We start from the raw sequence: 14,342 nt of genomic DNA, 5'->3' as shown, positions 1-14,342 counted from the left end.
GTTCAGGTTGCTTTGCCCATTTTTAAAAAACATGTTGTTACTTTGTTTTTGCTATCAAGTTGTGGGAGTTCCTTATATATTTTTGATGCTAACCCTTTATTGTATATAATGGCTTGCAAATATTTTCTCCCACACTGTAGATTGCCTTTTTATTTTGCTGTTTCCTTTGCTACTGAGAAGCTTTTGAGTTTGATGAAGTCCCACTGGTCCACATTTGCTTTTGTCGCTTGTGTTATTTGGAGTAGAATTTGAGTTTCTAATGAGCTTCGGGGAGATGCTGATGACCCTGGTTCTGGGACTGTACTTTGAGTGGCCTTGGGCTGAAGGTACTGCCACCCTATACACACCTTCCAGGGAGCAGGCAAGTGTAGGGAGTCCCCCCTGAGGAGGGCAGAACACCACGGAAAAGATTAAAGCCATGCTCTCCTAGGATGTGAGAGCCCAAATCGGCCAACTCTGCTGAAGTCACTGGAACTGGGAGAGTCAGGTGACCTTGGAGCCGTCACCTCCAAGGTACTGAATACGTCTTGACAGAGGGCACTCTTCTTGGTATATTGGATGCTCTTAATTCCTGTGTCACATGGTGACCTATGTCAACATGCTGCTTCAGACAGAAATTGTGCCTTTGTGTTTCATAACTGTGTGTTTGTCACTTGATTGAATGAGGATCTTCAGAATTACCGTTATCTGTAAGTCACTCTGTTGCTGTTTATAAAAGACTAGAGGCCAATGCTTGAATTAATGCACGGGTAGGGTCTAGCCGGCCTGCCCTGATCAGGGCCAATGGGGCCGGGCCAGCCAGGGGGAGGAGCCCCGGGCAGTTGGCGGGCTGGCCCTGCCCCTGGTCGAACTCCGGTCGAACTCCGGGTCATGGGGACAATTTGCATATTACCCTTTTATTATATAGGATTGTTTATTTTTTTAAGTAGCTCATGAGACATGAGTTTAAAACATACATATCTGAACATTTTGCTAGTGTGCCCTTTTCCTCCTCTTTCCTAAGCTTCCTGGATTCTTGAGTTAGAGAGGGGAATGACTCCTCCCTTAAACTGGGAAGGTTGGTGGGTGAGCAATGCCTGGGGTTTCGAACTGAGTCTGTGCAGAGAGATGAATGGCAGCCTATTTAATGGGAAAATCTTTCCGTTCCTTCCTAAAGGGATGCTCTTGCCTGGGTGTTAATTTTTCTCTACACATAGGTATTTAAGACAGAGAGGTGAAATTAAAGCGGCTGTCTCATTTTCTCAACAGAAGGGTAACCCAAATCGCAAAAATGAACTGTGTAATCAGTAATATATTGTCCGTTCTAATAAGATAAGAGTGGGCGGGGGTTGGGCAGGGAAGTTCCTGTAGGATTTGAGCAGGCGCAAAGATAACACCTTCAGATCAAGAAGGAGGCTTCTGTCGTGAGTGATAACTGCTTGTGATGCCCGCTAATACGTAGAAACATCAAGGAATAAATCAGATTGTGCAATGGGCCACTAAGAAACTGCCATGCTCTGCACACTCCTTCTTCCTCCTCTCCTTTGAGGGATGGAGGACCGTGGTAACTAAGTCCATGTGCAGCCAATTGCCTTTATTGAGTGTCAGTGAATTTATAGGCAGCGAGTGACACTTCTGGGGGCTTCTGTGCAGTGGCACAAGCTGCTCTCTTTAGAACGCAGGAGGAATTTATGAGCCTGCTGACATGAATAGAGGTGACGGGATGGCTTGGGGGGTACCGGCCGGAAACCCCTCCATCCATATATTTTTCATACTTGATGAAACACAGATAAATCTCTGTCCTGCGTGTCTGAAACCGTAGGTCCCGCCGAAGCTCAGTGTCGGGCCCCAGGGGGGAAATGTATCACATTAGTGGTCCTGCTTTCTAAATCACCGCCAACTCTGGAGCCGGTCATTCTCACATTTGTGCAAAAATTTTTGACAATATGCATAAATTTTTAATAGTCCCCCACTTTACCAAATGGTCTCCACCTCGGATTTGCTCACGGCAAGTTCCAGGGCATGGGTGTTTTTCTCCTCAGGCTGCCTCAGTAAAAGAACAGACAGGCAGATGGCTGTGTTGAATGCATTTTTATAAGAAAGTAACATGAATCATTGAGTGGATGCTGTGAGAAATTAACATCCCCCTTCCCCCACCAGCCTTTGTGTTTGAGTTTCCAGAGCTAAAAGGAACTTTGGAAATTGGCTAATAGGCACACAATGCTTATTGTTTAATAACTGAATGAATCAACCTTGTTGCACTGCACCACGTGGCGGAGAGGGAAGCCGGCCAGGTTCCCACTGCAGTGGAGCCGTTGGCTCAAATCACGTCGCTAATTAGTGGCAGGAGCCCCAGGTTTCTTCATTTCCAGGAAAATACTATTTTCATTACACATCTAGCCTCCCTAGTGCTTCTATCTCACATTTAAAGCCTTATTTTAGGGTTTTATTGCTGGAACCCAGTGGTATATGTTTTCCATGGCCATGAGCTTGTCCGTGCCCTGGAGTCCCGGGTAAAGTGCTAGGCGGTGTAGCCGAGCCTGCAGGTTCTTGAGCTGCTCAGAGCTTGGCTCTGCTTGGACACGGCTCTCAGACTTGCTCAGGTCTTGCCTCCTCATCTGCTTTCCTTCTCTGTCCCCATGGTAATCTCATTAAGGCCCAAGGCCTTCAATTCCATCATACTGTTGACTCCCCAAGGCAAATCTCCCGTCCAGATCACTCTCTTAAATTCTAGATGTGGAGACCCAGCTGTCCAGTTAGTGTCCCCACTAAGGTGTACAGGGACAGCACAGCCTCCACGTGTCCAGAACTATGCTGGCATCTCACCCTCCAATGGCTCCACACACAGCCTTCCCCTCCCCAGTGTACGTGAACCCACCCTCCCAATCTCAGCCCAACACCCAGTCCTTCAGAAAATAGCATTGGCTCTACTTTCAAAATGTGCCCAAACCCACCCACTTTGCAGACCCCCGTCTTCACTGACAGCTGGGTCAGGTTCAGCCTTGCCCACCCTGGCCTGGACCCCAGTAGCCTCCTAACTCATCGCCCTGCTCCGACCCTATTCTCAAAATCTGTTTCAGTGTGATGGCCGAATATTCACCATCTATTGCTGAGTAACAATATGACCACCAAGTTAGTGGCTTCACACAACGCCCACTGATGACCGCACAGTTCCCGTGGGCACCACTGAGCTGGGTCCTCTGCTCAGGGTCCCTCCCACCGGCTGTACCAGGTGTCGCCCGGGGCTGGGGTCTCCTCTGCTTCCATACTCACGCAGCTCATAGCAGTGTTCAGACTAGGGCCTCAGCTCCCTGCTGGCTGTTGGCCGGAGGGCCCCCCAGCCCCTTACCAGGTGGGCTCTCACGATGGCAGCTGGCTTCATCAACGCCAGCAGGAGGGTGGGGGGGCAGGTGGAAGTTACCACCGTATGGAACACACTCAGGGAAGGGCAGCCCTTTGTCCTGCTGTGTTCTCCTTCACTCCAGCACGAAGAGTCCGGGCTCTCTGTCCTGTGGCCACAGACAGCTGGGCTCCCAGATGCTTCGATCAGCTCAGGGACATCTCCCAGCTCAGGGCAGGAACTGGGACCCCGCCCCAGATGCCCCATCCATGGGAACCCCGGCTCTGGGGAGACCGGCCTCCATGGCTCTGCTCCTGGGACTGTCCCTCTCAGGGAGCTGGGAGAAGCGAGGCTGGAGGCTGCTTGCTCTCTGGCTCCGTCGTCATGTACTCCATCAGACGGTGCTTGGAGACTGCCAGTGGAACAAAATCAGACCTCAAGTAACTGTTCCCAGAAACATAAATAGCTCAATGGTAGGAAAATGCAATATTTTATACATCAATAAAAGCAGTATGACCGTTTTGGTTCATGCAGAAAAACCATTTGATAAAATCAAATACCCACTTCTTATTTTAAAAACTTAAAACCAGAAAGACAAGGGTTGATTCTTAGCATAATAAACTACAACAGTACCCACCACATAGTAGACACTCAATAAATATATTTCAAATGAGAAAATGGATGAATGAATGAGACATTTATTTTTTAAAACAAAAGAGAGCTGCATACTTAATGAGTAAATACTAGATTCCTTCCCATGAAAGAAAAGAACAATATGAATGGGCTTTGCCCCTAATAACAGTTAGTGCCACAATATAAATTATTGTTAAAATGTTGACATGTTAGCAAATAAGAGGAATAAATATTTTTAAGTGTTCAAAAATGTTTTTTAAATCAATGATAGAATTGCTATGCAAGAGAAACATATGAACCCGTACCAAGCCTATAAATGTTAACAGGAAGAAGTGACGAACCTCTTCAATAACTGGCAGGCCCTGCCGTGTTTCTGGTTAAAGGGGAAGATGACACATCTGCTCTGGGTGATTTATAGAGAGAACACAGTTTCAATTAAAATCCCAACAGGATTAGTTATTGAACTTGAAAACATACTTATTAAAGTCATTGGGATTAAAAGAAAAACAATAAGGAAGGACAAATGGCACTGTATTTTCAAGTATATTATAAAGAAAAATGAGGCAAATGCATGATACTAATGTACAGGCACACACATAGATCAGCGAAACAAAGCAGAGAGCCCAGGAACCGACAGCAGAGATGGAAGCCGACGGTGTGTGATAAGTTAAGTAAAACAGTAGTAAGGGTGGGGGAAATATGGTTGCAGTAAGTAGGTTGCTTAATTGTTAAAGCCTACAGGTAGTCAAAAGCAGAATGGAGAGTGTAACCCCCCTGGAGGGAGGTCAGAATTTTCCAACTGTAGAAAAAAATTTTTTTTCTAAGAAAAATACACGAAGACATAAAAGGAACTGGATGCACAGAAATTCGAGGTTCCAGAGCCATCAGCCTGGCTAGTGGGACGACCCCATCACCTAGGAGACTGGTTCTCCGCCAGGGAGGTGCCTGGTTCTCCTGGGCTCATCTCCCACAATACTGCAGAAGTCATCTGGACCTGAGAGAGAGCAGTGCCATTTAGTTTTGAAACCTGTTCAGCAGTGTCTGACATTTTCTAGATAATAAAGTCCGTATTCAGTGTTCATATTCAAATGTTTCTAAATACTTTTTAGGGAATAGATGTAATGGATAACTTAAAGTCTATCTTTGGAAATTATACTTTTTATTACAAATTAAATATTGTTCCAAAAGGCAGAATTTTTGCTTTAAAAAGATGTGATCCCCTGAGCTGCGCTGGCACTTGCCTGTGGGTGACTAAATGCAGACTGAGCTCAGGATACTGATACATCCACAGTCTTACCAGGCTCCATACCCAGTTCTCAAACCTTGTGTTCCTGGGTGGCTCTCAGGGCCTTGCTCCTCCTTTCCTGTCTCGTTCTGTAGATTCAGGTGAAGCCAGAGCCTTCACACGCACCCTCAGGTTACCTCCCTGCAGCCACGTGGCAGGGCCCAGGTTCTACACCGCTGGTCCCAGCAGCAGGTTCCGGCGCCCAGTGAAGAGCCTGCATTGGCCTCGCCTGTTGCAGGGCATGAAGGCAGATAGAAGCCGGGCGGGGGGATGACGTGCCAGCACACTCTGCAGGCTACCTTTGTAAGTCAGCAAAACGATGGAAGTTCAAAGATAATCAAATGGCTTGGGAATTAAGATTCAAAGAATAATCGAGGGAAAGCCATGATTGAAATCGTGTATAGGCACAGAGGCAGCAGCACAGTTAACAGTAATTCTGCAGAGGATTTTGTGCATCTATGAAAGCACTTTCCAAGCTGCAAAGAGACACAGCAGCAACCATCTAAAAGCAGCTGACCATCCCCCTCTGCTGCACCCCGAGTGTGCCCGCCGCAGCGAGACCTTGGGCTGTGGGGTAAGAGGAACCTAGTCTATTTGGTCAAAAACTTATTTTATACAGATAGTGAGGGAAGACCTCTCTGGTGCGATGGCATTTGAGCAAGTGAAGGACACACTGGCTGCAGCATTTTACCTCTGAGACTGAGCCTCTCTCTGAGGAGGGAGTGCCCAGGGGTCCAGGTAGATGGAGGAGCAGCGGGAGCCAGGTGAGCAGAGAGGAAGTGGGGGGTGAGCCAGGCGCAGGGGAATACCATGTGGAGGCCTTGGTAAGGCGGGAGCCATATAGTGCAACCCGGGACGCCTTTAGGAACAGAGGGGGTGCTGTTATGAATGGCGCATAAACTGGGACGTGGGTTAACAACTACATGGCATTGGTTTCATTCTGAATTGGTGAGAAATGGTGTGATGTGACTCACGTGTAAAAGGACCCCTCTGGCCGGATGTGGAGGGAGACGGAAGGCGGGCAGCTCAGAGACTGCTAACCACACAGGCACAAGCCCGAGGCAGTGGAGGAGGGCAGGCCGTGAGAAGGGGGCGGGTTCTGGATGGATTTGGAAGGTGGAGGAGCCACAGGGCTGCTGACATTGAACACAGGAAAGTATGAGAGAAAGAGAGGACTCGGGTGATCCCGGTTCTGCCATTGGAGCACCCGGAAAAGGGGTCTCCACTTTCTGAAATGGGGACAGTGGGGGAAAAGGAGGTTTGTGTGAAAGTGGGAACAGGCCTGAGCTGGGACATTGTAGTTTGAGGTCCTCCCTGCCCTTCTGGAGGCACATGTTGGGCAGGTGGCTGGGTGTCCGAGTCTGCAGTTCAGGGGAGAGGCGGATGCAGGGGGCTCCGTAGGGAAAGGTGAAGGTTGCATTTAAAGCCATGAACCCAGAGAGCATAAAGGGGAGCAGAGAGGAGAACAACCGGGGGCCAAGTCCTGGCCCCCAGCGCCTGCAGGGGGGAGATGAGGTTCCAAGGAGAAGGCCCCGTGGTGGCAATGGGAACAGGAGAACAGAGGGGCCCGATCAGCAAATGGGTTCAGGGAGAGGGAAGCCCAGGACTCGGTGCTGCTCACAGGTCCCACAGTGTGGACTTCTATCTGAGGCAGAGGAGCAGGTGCCTGAGAGACGGGGTGCTGAGAGGCAGAGGAGGTGGGGGCAGGGGCGCCGAGCCCAGAGGCCCCGGAAAGAGAAGCTCTCACAGAAGAGGACTCGGCCATCCGTATGACCTTCCTCAGTATGACCGCCCCTGAGCTAACTGCCTTCGCCGTGACCTTGTCTTCAAATAACTCACATTCTGAGGTCCTGGAGGCTGCGACTTCTAATTTGAATTTGGGGGCAGATTTCTGCCCTAACAGCTTGTGAGAACTGCTTCCATAGAGACGAGTGTGAGGAACTCTTGAAGAGCTGAGGGTGAATGAGAGCAGAGAGGTACATGAGGAGCTGCAGGAGGGAAAAGCTCACGGGAGGGAGTTTTCTAGAGGAGAGAGACCTGAGCATCTTAGATGCAGGGCAGCATTTCTCTGGGAGGGGCCGCTGTGGAGAGAGGCCCTGAGGAGTGAGGGAGAAGGCAGAGCCACGTGAGAGTGAGGGAGAAGGCCCGAGTCATGGGGGCAGGGCCCCTCCACCAGTGAAAATGGGAGAGCTGGTCAGGCCTGGGACAGCCCAGGTGTCCCTGTAAGATGGCAGCTTGCCTCCCCCTGGGTCATATCCAGGCATCTGGTGGCAGAGCCTGGGATGTGGGGAGGGGTGGGGGGGTCCCTTCAGACAGAGAGCCCATCCTTCTACAGTTTCTGTTGCTGGGAGAAGTCCACGTTCACACAATGTGTCAGCCCTGGCACACGGCAGGTGGTCTGGGCAGGGGCTGGGACGGGCACCTCGGCGTCCGTCACTGCGGGTGGCGAAGGTGCGCCTGTCCGTGTCCCTGTAGTGACCCTGGGACTCGGGGAGCAAACACGAGTGCAGGAATGACATGCCTGGGGTGGAGGGGGGCAGATGGATGGGGGTCCACCAGAAACCCGGCACTGTCTCTACTTTGGATTTTTCCTGACACCACATCATTTGAAGTCCTCAGTTACTTTCCTGAAAGTTCCCCGCTGGGCTGTCACCTGCAGGGATGCTGTCAGCCCCCAGCAGCCAGTGCGAGAAACACCGTGGGAGCCAAAATAACGTTTCCATTCGCTCACGTCTGAGTGTACGCGTCTCTCCCCGGAGGTTTCACACCTTCTCAGTGCGCTGCGCCCCGAGCACTGAAACACTCGTCAGCTGCAGCTGCCTTATGATGAGCAGTGATGGATCAATTGTGTCTTAGTCCTGAGCACCCAGACTGCCGAGGGGGAAGGCAGCGCCCCCATCCTAACCAGAGCCCCCATCTCAGCCAGACCACACACTGAAAACGTGGGGTGACACCCAGCAGCCAAGAAAATACAAAAACTGTTTTCTCTTAGCATACTCTAAGTGACCAAGTCACTGGGTCAGAGTCCCAGCCAGGGTGCCCTCAGCACGTCACCAAGCAGGGTGCCGCTGCCGTGGGAGTGGAGGTCCCCTTGCCACAGACTGGAGGGACAGACTGGAGTGGCATGAGAACAAGAAAGCATGTGTGTGTGTGCGTGCGTGTGTGTGTGTGTGTGTGTGTGTGTTCCCGTGTGCCTGAGAACAAGATGAAGAGCTATCAGTTTATACTGTTATTTTCTGGATATGAATTTTAAAATTTATCTTTTAAATGTGTGCCCTGAAACAGTTTTTACATTCTTTCAAGATAAGACTAATTCCATTTCAGATTATTAATTGTTTAAACTATTGTAACTAAGAAGAACCAGATGTCTTTACTTACCTATTAAAGTAAATATGTTTAGCCCTGACTGGTTTGGCTCAGTGGATAGAACATCGGCCTGCGGACTGAAGGGGCCCGGGTTCGATTCCGGTCAAGGACATGTACCTTGGTTGCGGGCACATCCCCAGTGGGGGGTGTACAGGAGGCGGCTGATTGATGTTTCTCTCTCATCGATGTTTCTAACTCTCTATCCCTCTCCCTTCCTCTCTGTAAAAAATCAATAAAATATATTTTTAAAAATAATAATAATAAAGTAAATATGTTTAATACTACTTTTGAAAAAAGTACTATGAAAAATGTATGTTATTAAGTCTTACTGTGACAGTTGGTGTGGGACAAAGTTGAGAATTCTACTGTAAAAAATGGAGCATGTAAATTCTATTAGTTTTTAGTTTATATAAACTGCTACATCTGCTATGAGTCCTCACAACCATTTGAGCTTTAAATGTGGAAATAAAATTATACAGTGGAGTTGCTTGTAAAAGCGGTATCAAAGGAATCAGGGGATTGGGTATGAAGAGAGAGAACGCTCTAATTTGTAGGTTCAGTGCATTCAGAGTTTTTATCCAGGAACCGGCTGGGCCAAGTGATTTACAGATCGAGACAAAACATGGTCAGGCAAGTTAAGGAGGTTTGAGCTATGAATCTTGTGGATAAGTAGCATCTGTGGTCAAACATATGCATCAGCCAAATATTGTGCCATGTGGTGTGGAATGTGAGCTGCATGAGGGCAAGGTCAGCATCTTTTAATGTTCAATCATTGTCTCCCTCATTGCAACTAGAATCGAGTTTGGTACTAACCAGGTATTTATTGATTGTCTTCACAAATAAATGGATTTATGAAAAAATCGGTGGGTGGATGAATGGGTGGAGGATGGATGGATGGGTGGGTGGGTGGGTGGGTGGGTGGGTGGATGGATGGATGGATGGATGCATGGATGGATGCATGGATGGATGCATGGATGGATAAATGAATGGATGGGTAGGTAAGTGGATGGATGGATGGATGCATGGATGGATGCATGGATGGTGGATGAGTGTGTGAAGACACCAAAGTAGCTGTGATGATGGTAGTTCAATAGACAGAATGTCACACACACTGTGTGATCACCCACCATCCTCAGTGTTAGTGCATTTGTCCAGAGACTGCCCCCCCCACACACACCCACACACACACTGCATTGTGTTCAGTTCCTTTCAAAGCAATGCTGAGGAACTGAGTCACATTCCCACAAAATGAGCCCAATAGGAAGGATTCAAGAGACCTGAGCCGTTTCAACCAGACAATGACATAACTGTCTTAAAATGTTTGACTAGCAATTATGTGGAAGAGAAAGAATCAAGTTCTGTGTGTCCCCAGAAGGTCAAACAAGGAGTCAGGTTGCAGTTGGTCCAGTGTCAGAAAGGACTCCATAACAGCTGAGGTCTGGAAATGGAGGGAGCCGACCGCCATGGGGGCATCTGAGCAGTGGCTCAGGGAGATGTTCTGGAACGGCGGTTCTCAAAGTGTGTGACCTCTGAGCTCTCCAAGAACTTTTCAGGATCTAAAAGTCAAACTCTTTCCATATGACTCATTTGCAGTGGTTCCTGACATTCGCACCAAAACACAGTGGTGGGGGGAGCAGCAGGGAACAAGGCAGAGACCCCCAATCGTTGTCACCCTGGCCCTCCTCCTTACCCACCGGCCTTGGAAACGGTTTCATTTAACGACCCCTGAGGGCACAGTAAGAGATAACTACGTTATTAAGACTTGACCCTTGAATACACAGCTTTTTAATATTCTGTGAGACAGAGTCAGGAGCGCCCAGAAATGCCTTCTGCTGCACACCAAGTGTGACCACCGTCACAAGCTGAACTAGCTAAAAAACAACTGATGAACTCTGGTGATTCAGAGTTGGGTTTGGGGCAGAAATTTTCTCAAAAATAAACCAAATGAGCCTAAAGGAAAACAACCAAGGGTATTTGTTGCCAACAGTAAAATTTGAGCTCTCTAGAGAAAATTGAAAAATTCGGAACCCTGTGGTATCTCCATGAGTTTGAGAGCTTCCAATTACTTAGTGTTTTTGTTAGAAGGTTGTTAACGAATGTGATTTTGATGTGAGGAAACGTACCGACATTGGGAAGATCCGCATAATGCAGTGCACCCAATGACCAATACCTGGTGTTACAGAATCGTGCATGGGCAAAAGACATATCCAGCACTGAAGATGGGCGGATGGAGTTTCACATGATGGAGAAAGCAAGTTCACTGGTGTGGTCTCTGATTCCACAACACAGCCAGCCTTTAGGAAGCTACCACTTGTTGAGTCGTGTAGAATCAAAGCGGAGTATTCTGTTATCTAAAAGGCTATTAAAATCGTCCTCTCTTGCTCTGGCCAGTGGGGCTCAGTGGTTAGTGTCGGCCCAAGCACTGAAGGGTCTTGGGTTCAATTCCCAGTCAAGGGAACGTACCTGGGTTGCAGGTTCATTTCCCAGCCCCAGTGGGGGCGCGTGCAACCAATCAATGTGTCTCTCTCACATCAATATTTTCTCTCCCTCCCTTCCACTCTATCTAAAAATCAATGGGAAAAATATCCTCAGGTGAGGATTAACACAAAAAAAATTGCTCTCTCTTCTCCAATTGTTCATATACATGACACCAGTTTCTCATACTAAGCTTCAACCAAAACAACGTATGGCAACAGAGTCAACATAGGAGCATCCAGCTAACTTCCATTAAGCCAAACCTTAAAGTGACTTCAAAGATACAAATCAGTAGCATTCTTCTCACTAAACTTTTTTATTGGGGAAATATGTTATTCATTAAAAAGGACATTTATGTTAACATATAACAGGTTTATTATTATAATTTTTAAATTAATTAAAAATACATGTGTGCATGCATATGAGCCTAACCAGTGGTCACGGACAACAGGGGGGTGGGGGCATGCGTGGGGAGGGGTTTGGGATGGGAATGGGGGGATGAGGACAAATATGTGATACTTTAATCAATAAATAAATTTTTAAAAAATAAGTAAAATAACCACAGTACAAATATATCTAAAAGTTAAAAATAAATAAATAAATAAATAAATAAATAAATAAATAAATAAAATATTAAATCTAAAAAAATACATATTTTAGAAATGTCTCGGTTTTACTATAAAATTCCGTAAATATCAATAGCAATAACACATTTTCAGAAAGCTCTTTGGGATACTGAAAAGCTGTCTGAGTGTAAAAGGGCCCTGGCTAGTATCTCTCAGTGGTTAGAGCATTGGCCTGTGCACAGAAGGGGTGCAGGTTCGATTCCCAATCAAGGGCATGTACCCGGGTCGCGGGTTTGCTCCCACCTCTGATCCGAGCACATGCAGGAGGCAACCGATCGATGAGTCTCACATTGATTTTTCTCTCTCTTTACCCCTCTCCCTCCCTCCCACTCTCTCTGAAAAGCAATGGAAAAAATATCCTCTGGTGAGGATTAAGAACGTAAAGGGTTCCTAGGACCAAAAGTCTGAGAACCACTGCTGTAGAGTCATTTAAAACATGGTTGTCTCCTTGGACCCTTGGGTTCTATATTGGTGGAACTAACTTGGTTCTATATGCTGAGCAAACATAACATTTGTGTCAGAGTCAGTTCCTTTAGAAATATTAACTGCACATTCCTTCTGAAATTCCTCCACATTAAATTACAAAGCCTGCTTTTCAAAATGTAGGAAATTATATGGTTACAGCAAAAGTAAATTACTACTTGGCACCCATAAAATATAGACCCTTAGACTTACTAAAACCTAAAGCATGCGTGTGTATTTCATGCACTATTACTACATTTGTAACTGTAACACCTCCATCCTTCTGTTTAGTTTCAAACTCCTGTGTTTATCCTAAACTTTAAACAGGAAGAAATGATTTGTGCTTCTGTCTTGATTCTTAACTCAAGCACAGAGTATCTCAATAATTTAAAGGAGAAAAAAAGAAAACGAAGCGTCCCGTCTGCCTGAGAGAGAGTAACAGCTCCTGCAGGAGGGAAGCCCGCTCCTGTGGGCGGGTCCCAGACCCTCCTGCTCCCAGGAAACCTCAGGTCTGGCCCAGGACGGTCAGGGTGGCCCCATCCAAATAACTAGCACTTATTTAAATGAGCATCAGCAGAGCCAGCTAAGGGGAATATAGCAGAGAGGACTGCGATCCTTTCTATTAAATTTGCCTTTTCTTCCTCCTCAGGAACGTAACTGGCACCTTCCCTGAATACCCTAAAGAAGAAGAAGGAGGTTCCGCTATCATTTTTTCAAACAAGACCCCACAACAGGTACAAATATGCTTGAGAAATAAAATGTAAATGAACCATGATTGTATTTCCTTAAAGTTTGGAGTTGATAGGTTTGTCATTATTAGGTCTTGGTTATTTTTTTTACTATTTTTTTTTTAATTTACTTCAGAGAGGAAGGGAAAGGGGGAGAGAGAAACATCAATGATGAAAGAGAATCATGGTTCAACTGCCTCCTGTATGCCCCCTACTGGAGATTGAGCCTGAAACCTCGGAATGTGCCATGACCAAGAATTGAACCATGACCTCCTGGTTCATGGGCTGATGCTCACCCACTGGGCCACATCAGCTGGGCAGATCTTGGTTATTTTTCAACTTTGTTGCTCGTCAGTTGTCACAATAATACTTAATGACATACATTTTTCATAGTACTTTTTGCAAAAGTAATCCTATCTAATAAAGAGGAAATATGCTAATTGACTCTCACACCAAAGATGGTGGTGCCCACAGCCAATAAGGCGGGAATATGCTAATTGACTATCCCACCCTCAAAGATGGCAGCACCCACAGCCAATAAGGAAGGAATATGCTAATTGACTGCCATGCCCTCAAAGATGGTGGCTCCCACAGCCACAAGATGGTGGCGCTCAGTCCCCTCAGCCCCGCCGGGGTGGCAGGTGTGTGGCAAGGCCAGGCCTGCCCCCAGGTGGGCCCAGCCGCTCCATGCGCCTGCCTCCAGAGTCCCCCAGTCCCCTCAGCCCCCCAGCAGCCCAGGGCCAGCCTGAGGCTCAGGTAACCAGGGCCAGCCGAGACTTGCACTGGTGGCAGTGGCAGCAGCAGAGGTGTGATGGAGCGTCATCTTGCCCTGATCACCAGCTTGCCTCTTGCCCCTGAGGGCTCCTGGACTGTGAGAGGGGGCAGGCTGGGCTGAGGGACCCCCCCGTCCAGTGCATGAATTTTCATGCACCGGGCCTCTAGTATTAAATATATTTAATAGATAAGTGAAGATATTTAGTTCATACCCAATCTCCTGATTCTTTTCATGCCCCCTTTATAAGCAACTTCACTGCAAAGATGAAACATGTAAATTACTAGGTCTGCTATGAGTTCATCAATGCATGTACTTTCAAATTTACTTCAGAATGAATTTATCTTTCTCCCCTCTGGCCTTTGAACGAGATGCAACAACATGTGGTGCCCAAATTAGTAAATTCTGAGCGGCTTGATTTCTGGAGCCCTTTATGGTCATGTCCCTGTTCACCTCAGTCTCGTCTCCTGCTCCATCATCACCACAGTCACTACCATACCCACTCACCTTCCTCCTCACCCTCAGGCTGCTGCACCTGAAATGTCCTTGTACATGTCAGGCCCCTCCCTCCACGGTGCCTGTCCACCCACCTTCCTGTCCACCCACCTTCCTCTGCTCAGGTCCTTCTCACCCATCAAGATTCCACTGTTTGCTACATTGATGTTCTTCCAGAGAA

At 47.5% G+C, this 14,342-nt stretch overlaps 1 protein-coding gene across 2 annotated transcripts in view; it reads left to right on the top strand.

Moving 5' to 3' along the window:
• The window catches only part of DRC11 (dynein regulatory complex subunit 11), a 117,471-nt gene that overhangs the window by 42,279 nt on the left and 60,850 nt on the right, over window positions 1-14,342 (top strand). For both annotated transcript variants that reach the window (XM_079782189.1, XM_079782188.1), the window contains one exon: window positions 12,816-12,900. In XM_079782189.1, coding sequence (XP_079638315.1) covers window positions 12,816-12,900 — 85 coding nt within the window. The remainder of the gene's footprint in view (window positions 1-12,815; window positions 12,901-14,342) is intronic.

This window comes from Cnephaeus nilssonii, assembly GCF_951640355.1.
Source record: "Cnephaeus nilssonii genome assembly, chromosome: 10".
Lineage (NCBI taxonomy): Eukaryota > Metazoa > Chordata > Mammalia > Chiroptera > Vespertilionidae > Cnephaeus > Cnephaeus nilssonii.
The sequence above is the reverse complement of the archived record's forward strand: the minus strand, read 5'-3'. Positions and strand labels throughout refer to the sequence as shown.